Source organism: Urocitellus parryii, chromosome 11, assembly GCF_045843805.1.
Source record: "Urocitellus parryii isolate mUroPar1 chromosome 11, mUroPar1.hap1, whole genome shotgun sequence".
In the NCBI taxonomy this organism is placed as follows: domain Eukaryota; kingdom Metazoa; phylum Chordata; class Mammalia; order Rodentia; family Sciuridae; genus Urocitellus; species Urocitellus parryii.
Window position 1 is genome coordinate 42,259,583 of NC_135541.1, and position 21,779 is coordinate 42,281,361.

Genomic DNA, 21,779 nt, shown 5'->3' on the forward strand with positions numbered 1-21,779 from the left:
CCTCAGACCTGGGCCAGGTTAGCCCCGGGAACCAGAAACCAGCTGCTCAGTGCCCGGCGCATGCCTTGCCCAGCACGCGCCTCTAGGAGTATTCTCCACAAGAACCCCCGCCCCGAGCCTGAGCAAGAAATCTGTCTGCTAGACGCAGGCAAATACCAGCCTGATATCACCTGTTCCGTAGTTGAATGGGCTGAGATCAGTAGAACACGGGGATGATTACATCATCTCTCCAAAATGGCTGTCCTCCACTGTGGTCCGACCGGTGTCTGGAACCAAACTGGGCCGCTTCTCTCCTCTGTTTCAAAGCCGGAACTCAGCACTAAGGGCTCCGATGTACCACTAGCGGGAGCCCCCCGGATCCGTATCGCTGTTCCCCCGCTCCGGCACCCTGCCGCTCCCCGGCACGCGCCACAGACTCCAGCCTGTCAGGCTATGCGACCCTCCGTGCGGGGAAATGGAGCTCTCAGAGCCGAACTTCTCACGATAGAAATCTGTCCACTAGATCCTGGAGCACCTCAATTTCACTGGAACTTCCCAAAGATATCCTTCAGCTGTTTTGCATCGTCTTTCTCCCACTTAGTGACGCGGCGCCCTGGGATGATGCACTCCCTTCGCTGCCATCTTCCTATTCTCCTTGAGTTATCTGTGCTCCACAGGAAGGAAGATCACTTTGATTTTTTCTGCTTGCTCCTCCCCCAGCGCTGGCTAGCCAGGTTTCGTTTTGGCTGCTACTGGGAGGAGGGATTGGAAGTCAGGTGTCTCTAGTTTCCCCCTAGTCTTTATGGAGGCTCAGCTTGATACTCCCTCTCCCGGCAAGCCTAGGAGAGATTTTATGCGAATTCCCGATGTCTGGGGGGTGAGCTGATTGACACAAACCTGTTTTGATGCTGCACTCTGTGGGAGAGTGGCGGTGTATCCTTCCGCTTTACCGGATGGTGGCCGCTGACTGCCTCGGTGGAGTGTCCGCTGTGGGGGATGGGATTGTACCGCTTCCTTCCCCTTCTGAGATCCTGTGCTCAGCCCAAGGATCAGTGTGGGCTTGGCTGGCGGGATTCCACCTAATGGCAGTCTCTAATCTCCCTGCTTGCTAATTAATCACTTCTCTGCGGCGCCACGCCTTCTGTAGCCTCGGGGCAGGCCGCACGAGTCAGTCGGCCTGGATCTCCAGGGTCCTGCTGCTGGCTGTTGGGATCCCCGGCACCCATCTTCTATCAAATCTTGAAATGGCAGAGTTCTTTCAAGATTAGGTCTGAAGCTTTTTCACACACTGCCTCCTCCTCTGCTATAAATAGATGATATGGTTACTTCATTATCAAAGCATCCAGAGTTTGTGCAGAACATGTGGTTTCTCCAAAATCTCTATCAGGACCCATCAAGACAAATCTTTAAAAGGAGATGTTTTCAACCAGGAAATGTGGGCATTTGGCTTCTTATAAGGGCAGGCATTTCATAATGAGGTTAATTTCTGGGAGTGTCAGAAAATTATAGGTATAGAGGCATGGTGAAGAGACCATAGCATTTCAAATGCACACCTTACAGTCATCAATAAACTTACCATTTTTCCTAAAGATACGTTCTCGGAGAGGCGTTACAGGGCGGTGCACGAAGGACTGGTCTGTCTGGGAAAGAACTTCTTTGATTAAGGGCAGTCCAGTTATGAGCACTGAAGACAGGTTACCAAAATCCAGGCTAAGAACATTCCCATATTTCTTCACCAACTGAAAAACAGTTATAGTCACAGTTGAACATGCACTTGTCTGTGTGTCTGGGGACACAGGCATGTGTGAAGCTAAAGGGCTCACATTGAGGGAAGCGTGTGTGTGGACACACACCTTGGTCTGATAGGAAGAGTTTGAACTTTTTCTCCTCAACTAAACTCAAATTTAGTTCACGGAGGGATTGGAAGTTTCCTTATGAACATATATTCATATATTCAACCAGTATGAATAGAGTGAGTATCTACCATGTGTCACTAAAAGAAGGCATAAAATAAACAAGGTTCCTAACCTGAGGCATCCTAGAGTTTAGTGAAAGCAGAAAATGCAGCACATTTGAAAATTTGCTGGATATGTTTTTTTTTTCTTTTTTCTTTTTCTTATGGGGAGAGGAAATCTTGTTGTTTTAAAATATGATTTTATGGGTTATCAGTATCCATTTTCAGTTTAGTGGGTTTTAATTTAGAATTTTAACAACTTTTATTAATTTATATAAATAATCTTTCTCTATCTAAAGATATTAAATAGCCCTTAAGATTTTGTTTTTCCTATATACATTTTTTGTGTCTTCATATTATATTATTTTGTCTTTCAGTTTTATGTTGGGTATGTTTAATGTAAGTCTGGTGTAGCAAATATGGAATTTAGAAAGTTAAATTTTTTTTTTCTTTTGTTAGGTTGTAGCTGGCAATGAGCAGTAAAATGCAGGCAAGGTCACAGGTGTTCTTTAACTTATGTTAGTGTCTTCTTTAAACTATTTCAAAAGTAAAGAAGAAAGAAAAGTGTGATAATTTGTAGGGAAAAAAAACAGAAACAAAAGGAGCTAATCAAGAAATATGTCAAGAGAAAAGAATTAATGAGACTAACTCTTGATAGGGTCCTTTGATGTTGACCTGAAGCTATGAATTATGGCTAAAAGTATCTCCTAAAAGTACCTCCATTTATCTAGGGAGGAAGATTCCTTTTTTAGTGCAGGCGCACTAAGGTACTTCTGACCACCAATTGACCCAAGTGCCGACATTAACATGGGATTGTGAAAGATTGAACAAGATTTGTTGTAGCTGGAGAAAATGCCCGTTTATTGAAGAACAGCTCTGCATATTTATAGAGCCGGGGGTGGTTTGCCAGTTATGTCAGTTTAAAGGTTGAACAGTTTGACAGTTGGCATGAGGTGCTTTCTGATTGGTGGGTAAGATCATGTGAGCCAGCAGGGCTAGTCTGATTGGTGGGTAAGGATCATGTGAGCCAGCAGGGCTCACCATTGGATGGCTCTTCTCGGGGGAAGACAGAGGGTTTGAGAAGCCAGGACATCCTGCAGCTAATTTTGTTTGCCATGCCCTGCACACCAGCCTGTCCTGCCCCTAACACCCTCAATTCCACTCTTCATTCCTAGTCCAATCTAGCTCCCTCCCCCTCTCTATTAAGGCTGCTCTTCAAACTCTCTCCTACCTGGGTGTCTCTGAAACCAGCTTGCTTCTCTCTTTACCTTTCTTGAAATATCCCAGCTTTCCAAACCAGCTTGCTTCTCTCACTTATCACTGTTCCCAGCTTTCCCTAGTCACATCCAAGAAAGTACGGGCTTTGAAATAAAGAAGGCAGCTTCTCCCACACTGAATGAAGGCGGCCATGGGAGGATGATGGCCCATTGTTACCAGATTCCCCTTTGAGAGCAGTCAGATCTCTCCAGGTTTTATGTGAAACACCTCAAGCTTAAATACTGACATTTGAAATTCTTACGAAACTGGGACGGTAAACAAAACACACATATTCCTCCTTAGGCCCAGAAGGCAACTGATGAAGTGGTCTCTTATGATCACACTTATTCAGGGGTCACCATGCTCTGGACACCTAAGTTGTTTGTTAGAAGGACAACACACAATGGTCCCACTACCAGCCAGATCCAAGCAAGTAGGGGGTCTGTGAGGAGGAGAAGGGGGTCTGGCTGGAGGGGGCCCTTAGGGTCACTTGCTTTGAATCTCCAGACACAGGGAGAAGAGAAGACCCAAGAGGGGCCAGAAATGAGGGGGGGTGGGAATTGACAAGAGTACTTAATGACAGGTGACGATCTTGGCTCTCCTGATGAAGGGGTAGGAGCGCTGGGCTTAAGCCTGGAAATATAAATCCACTGGGTAAGTTGGTTATTAGATAGCTTGAGTTTGGCCACCAAGGGAGTGCACATAATCACCTGAGCAGCACCCTCCCATTTTGGTTTTAGAGGGGGCTTTTACCCCGGTGGGCAATAGTAAACTAGTTGACCAGGTGTTAAGGAGGTAGGGTTTTGAAAGAGACTGGGGTCAGGAAGGAGCCAGTCTTGATAGCGCCAGAGTTCAGAGCATAGATGGAAGAGGAGGGGCAGGGCATCTGTAGGCAATATGGGAGGAACGAGGGGATGGCCATACATGACTTCGAAAGGTGAGAGATTAGAAGGCTTCTTTGGCAAGGTCCTAATGTGCAATAAAGCCAAGGGAGCACCTTTACCCTGTCCAGGCTTAAATCCATGGTGAGCTTGGTGAGGGTCTCTTTAAGGGACCAATTGGTCCTTTCAACCTTTCCAGAAGCCTGGGGGTGGCAAGGGCAATGGAAATGCCAAGGGAGTGATAGCGCATGAGCCAGTCCCTGAGTTATCTTCGAGGTGAATTCTGGGCCATTGTCTGATTGGATAGAAGTGGCCTCAAAAGAGGCCCGTTTGTTAGAAGTGGGAAAGGCTTTAACCCATCCCCCAAAAAGTATATGACCGTGGGCCTGATGAGAAGGGAAAAGTTTAGGTTTTATTGGTTCTCTGGCAGATCTAACAAGTGGAAGTGATCTGTTGTAGGAGGGTTTTATCACGTGGGGAAAGGGTGAAAAAGGAGTGAAGGAAAGTAGTGAGACCCTGTGGACTAGAATGGAATAGAGAGTAAAGAAACTGGAAGAGTTGTTGGGGATCTTTGGGCCGATCCCCGGTGGTAACGAAGAGTAGCCGAGAGGAGGTAAAGCTCTGGAGGGCGGCTGATCAAGCCGCTTGATTGGCCTTGGGATTCCCCATAGTAGTAAGGGAGGAGTCAGTTTGGTGGGCCTTGCAATGGATTATTCCCAGTTAGGAAGGCAGCCTGGAGGCTTGTAGTAGACCAGAAATAAATGTGGAATTAATGACTGCTCTCCCTCTGGTGGTCAATACCCCCTTTCTTCCCAAATGGCTGCGTGGGAGATCAGGATATGGAAGTCGTATTATATAGGGAGAGGGCTTTTCCCTCCGCTAGCTCGAATGCTCTTATGGCAGCTATGAATTCAGCTTGTTGGTTGGTGGTATTGGGTGGGAAAGGTTTTGCCTCTATGATGGATGAGATGGAAATGACAGCATACCCTGCCACTTTAACCCCTTTGTGTATAAAGGAGCTACCATCTGAGAACCAGAGGGAGTCTGAAGAGAACAGGTGGTAGGGCAGGGTAAAATTGTACCTTCCAGCATTTGTGGATGGGATCTTGCGGGGGAGAAGATGGGAGGAGGGAGGCAGGGTTTAATGGAGAGCAGGGCTGAAAAGAGATGGAGGGATTTTCAAGGAGAGACAAAGAGGGATAGAACCCTGGAAGGAGGAAGTGACTGTAGCCCCTTGTAAGTGAGGAAATCCTTTAGATGGTGAGGAGATGAGATGGTTAGCAGGGAGCCAAAGGTAAGCTTGTGTGCTTCTTTCTGGAGGTCATGGGCTGCTGCTAGGGCTCTGAGGCATGGGGGCCAGCCCTGACGGTGAGGTTGGATAGGTAGGCCACTGGTGCAAATGTGGGGCCATATTCCTGACCCAGAAAGCCCAGACTTTGTCCCTGTTTCTCATATTCATAGAGGGTGAAGGGTCGGGAGAGGTCAGGGAGATGCAGGGCGGGTGCCTGGAGGAGGGCCTTTTTAAAGGGCTTTCCTACCACTGAGGGGGGAAGGGGGCCCTTGGCCAGATTATATAGCGGCCTGGAGAGGAGGGAGAATCCAGGCCCTGAAGTACCCAGCCAAACCCAAGAAGGAGGAGAGTATGTCATCTTTGGTCTTTGGTGTAGGTATAGACACAATAAGCTGTTTTCTGTCTACTGAAATGGCCTTTTTCCCTTGAGAGATATGTGACCCCTTAACATGCTATTTGGGCCTTTTGTAAAGAGGCCTGATATCCCTTTAAGGCCAAGAAAGTAGGAGAACTGTGTCATCTGATGAGCGCCCTTTGGACGGGCTAGAAGAATTTGTAGAGGTTTGCAAGAGATGCAGAGAGCAGGATTGGATCGGAGCAAGGAGAAAGCCTGGACATAAGCGATCTCTACCCATTTTTTTTTTGAACGCTCACAGTAATTGTAGAGATCCCTTGGAGGGATCCAGGGACCCAAAAAGGGGCCATCAACTTTGGTTGTCTAAGGGATAAGTTGGCCAGGCCTGGGTGCTATATTTGATCCAAGAGGCATTGTAGGGGAGAGTTGACCGGCAGAGAGGACGCATTACCCATGTAAGGAGGAGGGAAGAGGACGCAGAGAAGGAGGAAACTGATTTATTGGCAAAAGGGGCGTCCCTGCTAGAGCCAAAAAATCAGGAGTGCCTAAGTGGCAGGTTCAAGCTGCAGAGATTGGTCATCACCAAATCCTGACAGTCGAAGCTTTCATCTTGGATGGAGCTGGAGCCATGGGAGACCTTGGCCAAGGCTTTTTGGGACCCCTCCTGGAGAGGCCGGATACTCCCAGGGCCAAAAGAGGAGAGAGGCGGGACAAGAGAGTGGAAGGGAAGGGTAAACGTCTCTCTAACGGCCGAGTCTTAAAAGTGAGAGGACCAGGACTTTAGAAATCTGCCCAAGGAAGGAGTCCCTGAGGGCCACCGTAGCCTTAAAGGCTGTGGTGGAGTGCTATCTTCCCCGCAGGTGAGTAAAGAGATTTGCCGGACGGTAATCAACATATTGCAAAAGGAGGTTAGGGGCACTGAGGGTGAAAAGATTGGAGGTCGGAGGTCAAGGTTTGTCCAAAGAGGTGTGGACTATCTCGAAATCCCTGAGGAAGGACAGTCCAGGTTAGTTGTGGAGAATGTCTGGTGGTGGGATCTGTCCAGGTAAAGGCAAAAAGATCTTGTGATTCGGGAGCAAGGGGAATGGAGAAGAAAGCATCCTTTAAATCTATGACCGAGAAGTGGGTGGCAGTGTGGGGGATCTGAGACAGCAGGGTGAATGGCTTGGGAACCAAAGGATGTATGGGCCTAACGGAGGTGTTGATGAGTCGTAGGTCTTGAACTAAGTGATAGGACCCGTTGGGCTTTTTTACCGCTAGTATTGTAAGGGGAATGAGCAGGACAGAGGTACCCCTTGCTAAGAAGGTCCTGAATAATAGGTTGTAGGCCCAGAAGAGCTTTTGTGGACAGGAGGTTGAGCCTGATTGGGATCTTTACTAGTGGGCAGGAAATGGTGGAGGGGGTGTGGGTATCCCATACATTCGGGTCAACCAGGTTCGTAGGTAAGGGGTAGTGATCCTTTTTAGTATGGTGTTCTGCCAAAAGGGCCAGAAAAGATGAACAGGCCAATTCTGGGGCCTGACTGATGACAGGAGCCCAGATGTTGATTGTTGTATTGAATTTAGAGAGAATATCTCAGTCGAGCAAAGGAACTGGACATTGGGGCATAACTAGGAATATCTGAGAGAATGGGAAGTTGTCTACAGAACAGAGTAATAGGGGAGTCTTTCTTGGATAGATGGTCTTTCCTCCTACCCCAACAACAGGAGAGGTGGACAGCACTGTTTGCCCCCAGAATTCTGTCAGAACAGAGAAGGTAGCCCCGGTGTCAAGAAGAAAATCAACCTTGTGTCCATCCACCTGAATCCGCACCCTGGGTTGCTGTCTATTGATAGTTTCAGCTAGGGAAAAGGACCCAAGGCACTGTCAATTGATTGCCATGCCCAGAAGGTTGGAGGGTTCCCTGGCCATAGGCCTCCTATGGGATCTAGGACAGTCAGAGCCCCAATGACATTGTTGTTGACATTTAGGGCATGGGATACACGGAGTGTGTGGTACAGGGCATGCCCTGGCCCACCTGGCCCAATGTCCCTCCTTGCCACACTTGAAGCAGGTGTGGGGGTGGGGGGGCGGGTTTCGGTGATGGGCGGCAACACATGGAAGCACCCTGCAGGGCCTGGGCGAGCATCTGAAATTTCTCAGTCTGGGGGGTGGCAGGACCTTGCTCGAGCTTTTTTAATTTGGCCCGGAGGTCGGGGTAGCTCTGTGAGAGGAAATATGTCATAAGGACATGATGGCCATCTGGGGTTTTGGGATCTAGGTTACTGCTGAAGGGCTTTCATAAGCCGATCCAGAAATTCCAATGGGGTCTCTTGTAATTTTTGGAAATTGACAGCTTTACATGCCGCTTTTTTGAGCCCAGCAATAATATATGCAGAGAATCGGTCCCTACTCTGTATGCCAGTTTGTGTATAATCCCAGTTGGGAGTTTAATCTGGGGCAGCAAGTGGCCCCAGAGTGTGATTGGGAATAACTCAGTGAGTTTCATCGTCATGGGCTCTGGCAAGTTCCCAGACTCTGGTATGTTCCTCAAGAAGGAGAGTATTAGCCAATAACATATAATTGAGGCTATAAGCCTGGAGGACCCATTGAAACTCTCTTCTGTTGTGAATGAGCCCAACCTTTGCTCGAGTTGTGTAAGGTCATTCATAGAGAATGGGACATGTACCGGATAATGCCCTCAGGTCCAGCAACCTCTCTTAAGGTGGCCATGGTTTGTGGGACTAGGGAGCGGGATCTAGTTTGGGGGAAACTAAAGGTGTTGGCTGAGTCAGGGGGAGCACCTGAGGGACTGGACAGAGCCCTCAGGGGAGGTCGGTAGGAGGGGGTTCATCTGCCAGATAGGTCAGAGTGAGAGCAAAGAAGAGAAAAAGCCTCAACATAGGGGATCTCCTTCCACATTTTCAAGCGCTTACAGAAGTTAAACAGATCTCTGAGAATTGTGGGATCTAGGGATCCTCCTGGGGGCCATTGTCTTTGATTGTCTAATTGATAGTAAGACCAATCTTGTGTGCAGAATTTAATAAGGGGGAGTCTGTAGGGAGGGAAGAAGAGGCCCCCCATAGGTCAGGAGAGGGACAAGGGTGATTGAGAAAGAGAGAGAGAGAGAGAGAGAGAGAGAGAGAGAGAGAGAGAGAGAGAGGAGTGCCTGTTCTTCCACCCCTCAGGACCTCCTGCTCATGAACCAGGTTCCAGAGAGTCCACCATGACTGTGAAGGTCGTGGTGGGGTGTGTTCTCTCCTCCAGATTGGGCGTCAGAGGTTGGCCAGACGATCAAGGTCAAAGCCCCTGCATATAGCCCGTCTGAAGTTGGATACCTGATAGGGGAACTCACCTACTGAAGAGCCAGTGTTGTGTGAGTAGTAGCAGTGCTCGAAACAGTGGACGAGGACGGCAAGCCTTGAGAGAAGGGGCCTACGAGCAGCGAGGCATTCCTCCTCCCTGGTTTGGGCACCAATGAAAGAACGAACAAGGCGTGTCATCCTCGGAGAAAATGCCCATTTATTGAAGAACAGCTCTGCATATTTGTAGAGCCGGGGGTGGTTTGACAGTTATGACAGTTTAATGGTTGAAGGGTTTGAGAGTTGGCATGGGTGCTTTCTGATTGGTGGGTAAGGATCATGTGAGCCAGCAGGGCTAGTCTCATGGGTGGGTGAGGATCATGTGAGCCAGCAGGTCTAATCTGATTGGTGGGTAAGCATCATGTGAGCCAGCAGGGCTGACCATTAAACAGCTCTTCTCCGGGGATGGGGAAGTTAGTCTTTGAAGCCGGGGCGACTCTCAACATTGACTGACTTATAGATGAAGCCCCCCTAAATAGAATAGCCACCATGACAATTCTGGAGAGGACCAACTAAGGTCTAAAACTCCTCCACCTGACGTGAAGGAAGAGTTGAACTCCTAATTGGCAAAGAGTACAGAAGGTGGTCCTCAGGTCTCCTGGTAAACATCAAATAGGAATGAAATTGGGGGTAGCATTGTTTACTTTGTCATTCTCTGCTTGGAGATGACCCATTCTCTCCATTGAGAATGCTTTTTGCTAATCCCTCACTTTCTTTTTTTTTTGGTTTTTTTTTTTTCTTTTCACCTCACTTTCTCTTCTAATAAAGTTCTCTTGTCTGACTTTTGGTGTCTGCCTTTAAATATTCTTTCATCAGAACACAAGAACTGAAGTTTGGAGTTTCAGCTCCCTGCTTTCCTGTGACACTTTTATTAAGATAAATCAAAATATCAGTAACCAGAGGAGAAAGCCTCTTCCTCACCATCTGCCAGATAACAAGAAGTGCTTTACAGGGTGCAGGCCACATATGGAGAGACTGTTCCAGCTCTGGAGCTATGGGAGGATCTTGGCTCTGGGGTTCACCAACTGTGGGCTCTTGGGAAAGTTTCTTCATTTTTTTGAGCCTCAGCTTCCCTATTATAAAAGAGAAAATTAACTCTCCCCCCTAAAGTTCTGTGAGGAAGAATGAGAGCAGCGAGATGAAAAGCACTTTGTTTTCTGGTTCCAGGCACACAGCCACCCAGAGAGTCTCCATGGAATGAATGAGTTCTGTGTTCAAAGGAATGTGGATGCACCCACAGGGTGACAGTGAGGACAGGAGCACACTAAAATGCAGGAGGAAGGTGCTTGTGGTCAGAAACAGCTGTGTTCCCTGGGTGCCATGGTGGGCATCTTTCATGCTTTATCTCACTAATCTAATGGTCACTCTGTGTAGTAAGGACTTTACTCATCTAGTAGCAGAGAAAAATGGTGGTAGCTGAAGTGATATAGCAAGGTGACAAAGCTATTTAGTAGTAGAGGGAACATGCCAAACATTTTGTAAGATTTGAGGCTACAGATGTGAATTTGGGATGGCTCTAGGAACTTAAAGTTTAGTGAGAATAAGAAAGTGAAAGTGAGAAGGAAAGGGAGGGTGAGAGACATGGTGTAAGGGAAAGAGATATTAGATTGGGATGAATATGCACAAGTGTGCAAGTTTGTGCCAATATGAGTTGGAAAATAGCATATGATCATTAATCAAAATTCCTTTCAACCTTTCTATTCAAGAATGATCCCTAAGTAGACCTTCCCTCTGTTTTTTGTCTGCCTGGATCTGGTCCAGCTGTAGCAGTTGTACCAGACAGAAAGGCTCAATTCCTGCAATTATCTGTGGCCTCCCTCCCCAGCTCCATCCCCACACACTTAACATTCCACCATGATGCTCTTAGAGCCCTGGACCTAACATTGGTTCCATCAGAGCAGACTCAATGAATGCATTCTCATCCCACCATCCTGTATTCATCTTAAAGACAAAGCCTGAGCTTAGTTCTTCCATTTTTCTTTCGATCCAGAGTCCTGGGTTAATCTCCATTCATTTTTAGGAGTCTACCCTGTCTTGCTAGCAAGGGAAAAGCCAAAACTTACAAGTCATTTCTTCTAAGAAATGGTAGTAATGGTCCACACATGTAAAATTTGTTTTCTTCTTGATGAAAGCCTGGATAACATTTTTAACCCTTACAAGAATTCACTGGATAATTTAGAACTTCAATTAAGAGTTTTTTTTTTAATTTAGCTGAAAATCTCAAGTTAAGTGACTCGTAATGGGGAATGCATATAATCTAGAATCTAACTTTTATTTGGAAGGATTCAGACCTTCAACACTATTTACTGAAATGAACTACAATATTCCATCTTTACGTGTTCTCTGCCCATGTGTATTTTTGTTCATCAGAACTGAATCAAAACCTTTTATGGAATTATTAAGTATGTAAACATGGATAGGTTAAATGACCTCCTAGAGCTGTAGAAGTGATCATTGCAGCGTTCAGCAATTCTTAAATGAACCTGGTCTCTCAGCCAATTCAATATATGGATTGAATGATCCAGAGTGCATCAGAGATTTCATAAGGCAGAGAAAACTTTTCAATAGATAACATCAAACAAGTCATTTAAAAAAATTTAAACAGAGAGTAAAGGAAGAAAAGAGGTTAAAATTTATGAGATAGTTCAGAAGGCTAAAATAGGCTTAAGATGAGAAATGAAAATAAAAAAAGAAAAAAGATTGACATAGAAGTTATAAAAGGCAAACAAAAAGAAATGGGGATGGCAAATTCAATAGTGGGAATAAAAACTCCAACTGTAGGATTAAGCATTTGAAAAACAAGGTGTAATTAAATGAATGTTTAGAATAAATAAAATTAAAGTGAAAGGTTAGTGAGACAAGAGATTGAATTACTATGACCAAAAGATTCTAATTTAATCTAAGTTCTTATAAGAGACAGCAGAACAAAGACACTAAAAGAGAGGAAAAGAAAGAAAAGGACCAGGGTACCAATTCACACTTCATGGTAAGAGGTTTTGTTTTTCAGTTGTCACTAGCACTAAACCATACATGTGTGCATGTGTGTGTGTGTGTGTGTGTGTGTGTGTATCATCCAAAAATTCATGCTGCTTTTGTTTTTTTTTCTCAGATTTAACATTTTTCCTTCTATCTACATGTTGTATTTTTCAATCACCTGTTTATGTCTTTCAAACATTTTTGTATGGGGTGTTCAACATTTTTCCTATTGATACACAGAACCCCTAGTAAAAAGTCACTAATATAATTTTATCTTTATTATGGACAAATCTAGAAATATATACTAATGTCCTATAGAGGTATTGATGAGTGTCTGTGTGAGTGTATGTGAATGTGTGTGTGTATGTGAAGAGGTGGCAGGGTAGGCACAAGGAGAGGTAAGATTCTCTCTCCTGCTAAGTGGATCAAGGACCTAGGAATTAAACAAGAGACTCTATGTCTAATAGAAGAAAAAGTAGGCCCAAATATCCATCATATAGGATTAGGCCCCTACTTCCTTAATAAGACTCCTATAGCTCAAGAATTAAAATCAAGAATTAATAAATGGAATGGATTCAAACTAAAAAGCTTCCTTTCAGCAAAAGAAACAATTAGGGAGGTGAATAGAGAGCCTACAGCTTGGGAGCAAATTTTTACAATAGGCACATCAGATAGACCACTAATCTCTAGCGTATATAAAGAACTCAAAAAACTAAACACCAAAAAAACAAATAACCCAATCAATAAATGGGCCAAGGTCCTGAACAGACATTTCTCAGAAGGTAATATACAATCAATCAACAAATATATATATATATATATATATATATATATAGTACAACATCTCTAGCAATTAGAGAAATGCAAATCAAAACTACTCTTAAGATTTCTTCTTACTCCAGTAAGAATGGAAGCTATTAAGAATACAAATAACAATAAGTGTTGGCAAAGGATGTGGGCGAAAAGGCACACTCTTACATTGCTGGTGGGACTGCAAAATGGTGCAGCCAATATGGAAAGCAGTATGCTGATTCCTTGGGAAACCGGGAATGGAACCACCTTTGACCCAGCTATCCCACTCCTTGGTCTATACTCAAAGAACTTAAAAACCGCATACTATAGGGACATGGCCACATCAATGTTTATTGCAGCACAATTCACAATAGCTAAACTGTGAAACCAACCTAGATGCCCTTCAGTAGATGAATGGATAAACAAAATGTGGAATAGATACACAATGGAATATTACTCAGCAATACAATAGAACAAAATCATGACATTTGCAGGTAAATGGATGGAGTTGGAGAATATAATGCTAAGTGAAGTTAGCCAATCCCAAAACACCAAATGCCAAATGTTTTCTCTGATATAAGGAGGCTGATTCATAGTGGGGTTGGGAGGGGAAGCATGGAAAGATTAGACAAACTCTAGATAGGGAAAAGGGGAGGGAGGGGCAAGTGGTGTAAAAAATATGGAGGAATGAGATGGACATCATTATCCTAAGTACATGTATGAAGACACACACAAATACATACACACAATATTCTCTCAATGTGTATGTGTTGCTTTTATAATTAAAAAGCATTTTTATCCCACAAAGAAAAAGAAATGAAGTTTTATAACAGTGGTTCTTATCTTTTTGAGTATGGAATCTTTGAAAATCTAGTATATGTCATGGATCTGCTCTCCAGTAAAACCTTATACAACTAAATACAGTTGTGCATGACTGTATATACTCTTGCTAAGCATAATGGTCTCACTGGTCACCTCTTGAGAAAGAGCAACTGTACATAAAAAAAGTGCAATGCATAGCACATGACATATGCTGTAATGCTGGCAGAAAGGGGTATAAAGTATTGCAGGAGGAGATGAATTTCCACCACAGATATGAGAGAATACTTGAGCCAGATATTGAAAATTGTATTTGAGCCAGATCTTAAATGAAGGCAAGGATATCAGCAAAAGGGCATTCATTATGAAGACAGAGACACTTTGTGGGCACTGCACATACAAATGCAAAGGCAGAAAATGTGGGTGTCTGGGAAAAAAGGACTCACTCTAACTGGAGTGAAAGGTTCATTGAAGAACATGACCTATGCTGAAGGTCTAGGCCCAGGTCTGGGGGATTCAATAAATCCTTAAATTCAAGAAGCTCACAACCTAACGGAGCATACAGATAAGTTCTTATTGTTACTATTCCATCCTTAAGTTGTTTGATGTGGGAAAGTATAGAAGCACACAGAGAAAAGAGTTTCTTCTCAGGTGCCAAGGAAGATGGGTGACAGTGCTGATGTGGTAATCTTTAGACACAGGAGTGAAATATTTGGATCTTACTTCGTAACAGATAATAGAGCCTGGAAATATCTGAGTAGGAGAGGTGAAGTGTGCTAATAGTCTGGACTTAGGAGTCACACAACCTGTCTGAATTCAGGTCTGCTTCTTACTTCATGTGTAATTTAGCAATAAATTATTTATTTTTGGTTTTGGTTTCAGTTTCTAATTTTGGTTTTGGTTTCTAATTCTATAAAATAGGGAATATTACTAGTTCCTATTTTAGGATTATTGTGATAAGTAACCATAATAATAAAATTAATAATGAAACTATTACCACTAATATTTCAGGGGGTATAATTTAGGAAGAGGGCTCTGATAATGGCAGCATCTAAGGAATGCAGGGACAGAGACCAGAGAGGGGGCTGATGGGACTCATCCAGCAACCAGGACACATAAAAGATGCCCAGCCTGTAACCAACAACTAGCTTTTCTATAAGCTGTTACAGAAAAGGGAAGAATAAAAAATATAGAAATATAGAAATAAGCACATCTACATGCTAGGCATCCTGGCAATCACTTGATATTCATAAACTTATATTATACTTATAATAATCCCACAAAGTATACCTAGTTTTCAGAAAAAAGAGGCACAGAGATTTAGCACATAGCTAGTGGAAATAAAGTTTGGGCTCTTTACAGTCCCCTCTATAGGTCTCATCCTTCATTGAAGGGATAAAGATATTTTCTTTCTGTTCCTCTGAGTGATGGAGCTGCCTAGGTTTTAGCTGGCATCATAATTATATCTCCCAGCCTCTCTAGGTGTAACCAGTGGGATGTGAGTAGTGGTTATGTGTGCATCTTCTGGGTAAAAGCCTTAAATGAAAGCTGATTGCTCACCACCCCCATTTCCCCTTCTCATGAGCCAGAACCCACACATAATGGTGTTGGTGAAGGACCAGAGCAATATCATAAGGAACTGGAGAATTTGGATGACACTGTGGTACAGAACAGCCTCTCTATCCTGGACTTCCTGCCTATATCTGAACTGTTTTGTCAGAGAGAAAGAAATTTCAATACAGTTGACACCATTGTATTTTGGGTCTCTTTGTTATAAGCAGCTTGCTGTGCATGCTAACTAATAAATTGACCCATCTTATGTACAGTTCTTCCACTTAGCCCAATAAGACTTTCTTTCATTTAAATACAGGTTACTATAATAAGCCATCTAGCAGTGATGGGGAAAGTTTACAAAGTCTGAGGGGGAGGGAAAGCAAAGTCTCCCACATGCCACCCACACAAGCCAGTTTCTTTCTGGTCTCTTCACTGTGTTTTAGTTCATGCCACATCCCCATTTAAAATATCCTATCATAAAAAATCCATTCACCTGCCTGAAATTCCTTTAAAATTCAATCCAATTAATTCCAACATTCCACAAAAGGTTATCTTCAGGATTTCCCATCCATTGTGATCCCATTTCCTAGTATCCATTTGGGTTATGGGAGTTTGTAAAACTCTCTTCATCAGGCACTGTCTTGGGCAGTGCCTGGCATGGTAAGTACTTAATAAATGTTTGTTGAAGAAATACATATACAAATAAATAGCTCATAACTATGTCATGAAAAATCAATTATTCTCTACTAACATCATGCAGAGTCAAGTAGTATAGGAGACAATAAATTTTAAGTCAAATATTCTTGGATTCAAGACCTTGCTTTGCCATTATCCTCTGAATAACCTGGGAAAATCACAATACATTTGTTCTCAGTTTTCTCAGTGGTAAAATGGAAATGCCACTAGATGATACCTAAAATTTGTACCTATCATAAAGGTTAAACAAGAGGAACATAAAAATTCTGATACAAGACCTATCAGGTTCTATTATATATACAACTATATAATCTATCAATAAAAAATGTGGAAAAAAGACCTTAATATTTAATGTTTCCCAAGTGCATGAAGATAAATTTGATAGTATTATTACTAAATTATGCCATTTAATTTTATTTCCTTTACATCAGAAATATAAAAATGCAAACCTAAATAAAATAAAAACTAAATTGAGATTTAAAAAATCTTTGGACTGGGAATAAGATCCTAGTCTCAATTTCATCAACTGGCTAGAGTTTTGGTTTGGTTTTGGTTTGGTTTTGTGAGTCACAGAGGAATTATACCACTGTGACACATCTCCATCCCTTTTTATATTTTATTTTGAGACAGAGTCTCACTAAAGTTGCCCAGGTTGGCCTCAAACTTGCAATCCTTCTGCCTCAGACTTATGAGTAGGTGGGATTACAGCTCATAATTAGCCAGCTTTGTGACATTAGGATAATCATTAACTTCTCTAGTCCCATTTATCCTAATAGAAAAAGAGGGACATAGATCATACTTCTTAATCTAGACCAATTATCACAGACAAAACTCCAAGAAAATCCTACTAATTTTAGCCAAAAGACTAGAAAAAGAGGAGCCCAACAGGACAGAAACATTTGAGTCTTCTAATTCTGTGTCCTGGAGGCAAACATCATGAAGATGTGGCCTTCCTTTCCCCTGAAGAGTGCAGCTGCAGTGGAAAGTATGGTACAACCTCATCTTTCACCTTCTCCTTATGTCCTATCTCTGCAGAATTGTGACTTTCACCCCTGAACTGCGCTAAAGACTCCCTAGAGGACATAGTACTAATCTCCACCTTCTCATTCAATGACAAGGAATTATTCTTCCCTATGGTACAGATGTGGGAAGTCCTCTGATTTCTACCTTTGAAGAAAGGCAGAAGTTATCTTATTCCTGGGGTACCTCCCTTCTGCTTCTATTTTCCAAGAAACCTGTTCCTCCAAGAAACTCTCAACCTAGAATTCTAGGTCCAAAGAAAATAGACTTCAGAAAGAAAGGTGAAATAAACATATTTTGAGATGAAGGAAAGTTAAGAGAATTATTTGCCAGCAACCCAGCTCTGAAAGAATAGCTAAGGAAAGTTCTTCACATCATAAAGGAAATTATAAGCTTGGAACCAGGGAAATGAAGAAAAAGCAACAAATTGTGTAAATAAATGGATAAGTACAATAGACAGTTCTTGCTTTTTGTAAATTGCATCTGACATTTAAAAGCAAAATTATAGTATTGTGGTTCTAAGTGCATTAGATATAATGTTTAAAACATTTATAAAGTGTGAAGGTCAAGGGTCCTAAATTGTTATGTCTATCTTTCACGAAGTGGAAATTTCTTGCACTGGTGGACTCCGTTAAACTACTAATATAGCTCATAATATTTAGAGCAACCACATTTAAAAAGAGATATGCTTCAAAACACTACAGATGAATAAAAATTGACTTATAAGAGAAGTGTCCAAGTAGTTCCCAGAAACACAGGAAAGGGAAACAGGAATGAAAAACAGAGCAACAAACAAACAACCGAGGGAAAGAATAATAAATGGTAGACTTAAACACTAACACAGCAATGAATACATTAAGTAGAAATGTCCTACCTTCACCTATTTAAGGACAGAGATAGGCATAATTTTTAAAAAATCAACCAAGTATATGTTGTTTACAAGAATTCATTTCAAAGATGATTATAAAAGTGGGTTAAATGTAAGACAATAAAGAAGCAAATACTACTCACATAATAATCAAAAGACAGTGATATTGCTATATTATATCAAATAAAGTTAGGTCAAAGAAAATTACCAGGGATAAAGAAGGACATTACAAGAAAAAAAGAATCTCAATAATGTTTAAGAAGAAAACAAATGAGTTAAGAATGGTAACCTAGGTAGCACACTTAAAAAGTAAACATTTAAATCTGCTGCGCCACTAGAAAGGGCAGGTAGGTAGAATGATGCCACATGTCTGGTAAGGTAAACAAAGCTCAAAGTGGGACTTAGCAGGTTAGCAGCATGAGCTGCCCAGCCACCCATCCTCTTGCCCAGGGTCCCCAGAAAGTCCCTTGTCCTGCAAGTCAGGGTTAGCATATGGACGCAGTCAAGCACCTTCGCCCCTTCCTACCTTTTGAACATCCAAGTGTGAATTCTCAAAGTTCACTTGAAAGAAGTTGCCAAACAAGGGTAGAGGCCAGGGCCCTGGTGGGTAATTCTTTGGGCGCCGCCTTTTGAAGTCAGCAAACAACAGAAAAACGACAGCACCCACCAGCAAAGTCCTGGCATGGAGCCCTGCCCAGAAGGCGGTCGCCAGAGAGACCACCTCTGTTAGCATGGCTCTGAAAGCAGCTGGCTTTCTAGAAAACAAACAAACTCTTCTGCTCCAGTCCTCTCCTGCTGTCACTGTAGACGGCCCCGCCCCTATGTCCGCCCCGCGCCCTCCCCTATGCCCGCCCCGCCCCTATGTCCGCCCCGCGCCCCGCCCATATGTCCGCCTCCGCGCCCTCCCCTATGCCCGCCCCGCGCCCCGCTCACGCTCCGCCCTACGCCCCGCCTCTCTGCCTTCCGCCAGGCCCCTCCTTCCCAGGGCCCCTCCTTCTGGCTCTTCTCCAGACCTAAGTCAAGCCATGGTCCATAATTCCCTCAGCCTCTTACCCAGCCCTGTTCTTGGCAATGAAAATGTGAGCTAAGATTCTTGAGATGCAACCTAATTGACAAATACTTGGCTAGGACCGGTTTCTTTTCGATTTAGAAAGTCCTCCTTTCTCCGATACCGTTGAGATTCTTAGGTTATGATTCTCTCAGGTTATGCATCTCAGAGAGCGCCACAAACATTGGAGCTGCTGTTTTCCAAACACCCTCTCACCCTGTGACCAGAACCATGTCTAGTAAACAGAAGTGACAGCAGCATCCAACATTTCTTGGCTTCTTAATACACGCCATAAAGCACACTTAACTCTTTACATAAATCACTTTGCTTCGACAGATCTTGTTAGTTCTATCTTGCAGTTGAGGAAACAGGTTAAGTACTAAGAACATGGGGTGAATAAGACAATCTATAGGTCTAAAACACATCTAAGAAGGTCCTGTATTTGAAAGTGTTCTAAAGATTCAAAAGCATTACATCAAAGCTCTTAGCACTGAGTATCATCCACAGTAGGAGCTTAATTAACATTTGTTTAGAAATGTCTTAGTCCTGATTCTTTTTGGTCTACCCTGTGAAGATCCCTCAGAAGCCCCAAGAGTGTTAGGATTCCAGGAACCAACCTTCCATGTCATCCAATGGTGCCTACCTGTGTCTCACCATTTGTGAGATATTCAAAACCTGCAGCATGATTCTGGAATACTAATCGTGTACTAAATGTAAAAATACACATTCTATTTTTTTTCTTAAAAAATAAAGGAGAATTTCCTATCTTTCCAATATGGAGGAGATGGGCTGGTAGTTAGAGCTTACTTTGTATCCTCCCAGTCCAAGATTTCCTGTTTTAATACAGTTACTATATATCCATATGTTGTTTCTATATTTACATATGTTGGAAGAAATTTTCTAAAACTGTTTTTAAAAATTAAGCTCTGTATTATGTATGTATTATTATCCTGAATGCTTAACATTTGAAATTAATTCATTCAAAAGAATCCAAAGAATCAATAAAATAAATACACAAGAGTTTTCAGATACTGGAAAAGTGGAACTGCAGGACTGTGATTCCCAAAAGAAAGGACAAATGAAGTGAACTCCACCATCTCTGACTTTCTCCCTGGAGGCATTTACTGGACCCCATTACAAGAAGGAGAGGGGACAATCAGATCACAGTAGTCTTTATTAGATGAGAAAATATAGTTTGGAGTGACTGACATGACTGGAATTTGTAAGGCAGAGAAAGGAACAAGCTCTGCCAAGAAGGAGCTCCATAAATCTTCAAGGAGAATAGCTGAACTCTGTAGGTATGTCAAGACTCCAAGAGGCTGGGCAAAGAGCATCTAGTGGGGACAAAATAACTAACTGCCAAAAAGCTATAAGCTTAATGGTTGCCATAGCTTTTACTGGGTGGGAATTATTAAACACTGAGCAAAGTAGAGAAACCACATTAAACATCTCAGGTGATCAGTAGGGACCCCAGAAAAGTCACCTCAAGGACTCCCAGAATGCAGGCTACTTTAGACCCACTTTAACAAAGTTTTTAAACTCAAAAAACAAAACAAAGGTGTTTTACAGGTAAATTAACTGCCTACCTAAACAAAGCTCAACACTCTTTAGAAGGAGACAAAAGATAATCCAAACACTCAAGAATGAAAAATATGTATCTAATTAATAATTACTGGACATTTGAAGAAGCAAGAATATGTGACCTATAATCAGAAGAAAAATCAGTAGAACAAATGCTAGAAATATGGAATTATCAGTGGATAGTATAGAGGATTTAAAGAAAAACATGCAAATAATTGAGAAATAAACTATAAACTTAGAAGAATCAATTCATTCCAGAGTGGAAAAATAAAATGTATTATGTTAAAAAATTAATGAGTTGCTTAATGGCAAATGAGACCCTGATGAAGAAAAAAAAATGAACTTTAAAACTGAGCTGTAGAAACTATCCCAACTGAGCACACAGAGAAATAAAAGTGAAAAAAAAAAAATAACAGAACTTCAGTAACCAGTCAGTCAACATTAATAGGTCTAACATTTATATGACTCAATTCCAGAAATATGGAGCAGGAGGTCAGTTCAGAAAAGCAACATTTGAAGAAATAATAACCAAAGTTTTTCCAAATTTTCTTAAAGTGATAACCTCACAGATTTAAGGAACTCAACTTTAATCAAGAAAAATATAAAGAAAACCATACTAAGAAACATTATAACCAAATTGCTGAGGACTAATATTAAAAATCTTTAAAACAACCATAAGACAAAAGACCTTCAATGAACAAAGGAACCAAGGGATAAATAACTGAAATTTCATCAGAGATAATGAAAACCAGAAAACAATGGGAAACCATCTTCACAGTGCTAAAAAGAGGGGAGAAAAACTTGTTAAAATAGACTTTTATATCTGAACAATTTTTCAAAAATTAAGGCAATATAAGACATTTCAAAAAAAAGAAGAGGGAAAGGAGATAAAGGAGGAAGAGGTGGAGGAGGAATTGGAAAAAATGTGGCTAGAATTCAAGGCACAATGTACTGCACTGGCTTATGAGGTAAGCAGCTGGGGAGAAGTCAACACACATTGGGACTTCATCAACAAATGTCTTTCAGCCTCAAGACTGTTAGACTGTGATGGAAATGATGAAAAATGTTATGAAACTATATATACTTAATTTTTTTCTTTTGGTATCCATTCTCATGTAGAGACAATTAACACCAAATGATTTGTGTATTTATAATCCCCCATTCCCCCTTCCACCAGTAATAACCTATGAGCTCTGAAATGGAATGGCCCCATACTATTTATTTGATTTATAGTGTATCTTCAATAAATATTTGAACTGACCTGAGACTACTATTAAGGTGAGGTTTTGTTTCAAAAACAGCTTTATCTACTCTTTCAAGTAGAAATATGCTAAGGTTTGGTCTTTCTGCATTTAGGGTGACACAG

General features: G+C 42.3%; 1 protein-coding gene across 2 annotated transcripts in view; it reads right to left on the reverse strand.

Moving 5' to 3' along the window:
• The window catches only part of LOC113178324 (cytochrome P450 2J2-like), a 54,751-nt gene extending 36,188 nt beyond the window's left edge, over positions 1 to 18,563 (reverse strand). Inside the window, exons 1-2 of one of the 2 annotated variants that reach the window (XM_077803713.1) lie at positions 18,311 to 18,563; positions 1,556 to 1,718 (exon numbers count right to left, since the gene is read on the reverse strand). In XM_077803713.1, the coding sequence (XP_077659839.1) occupies positions 1,556 to 1,718; positions 18,311 to 18,517 (370 nt within the window). In that variant the 5' untranslated portion in view covers positions 18,518 to 18,563. The remainder of the gene's footprint in view (positions 1 to 1,555; positions 1,719 to 18,310) is intronic. The other variant, XM_077803714.1, reaches the window with a different exon arrangement.
• Positions 18,564 to 21,779: the final 3,216 nt, after the last annotated feature.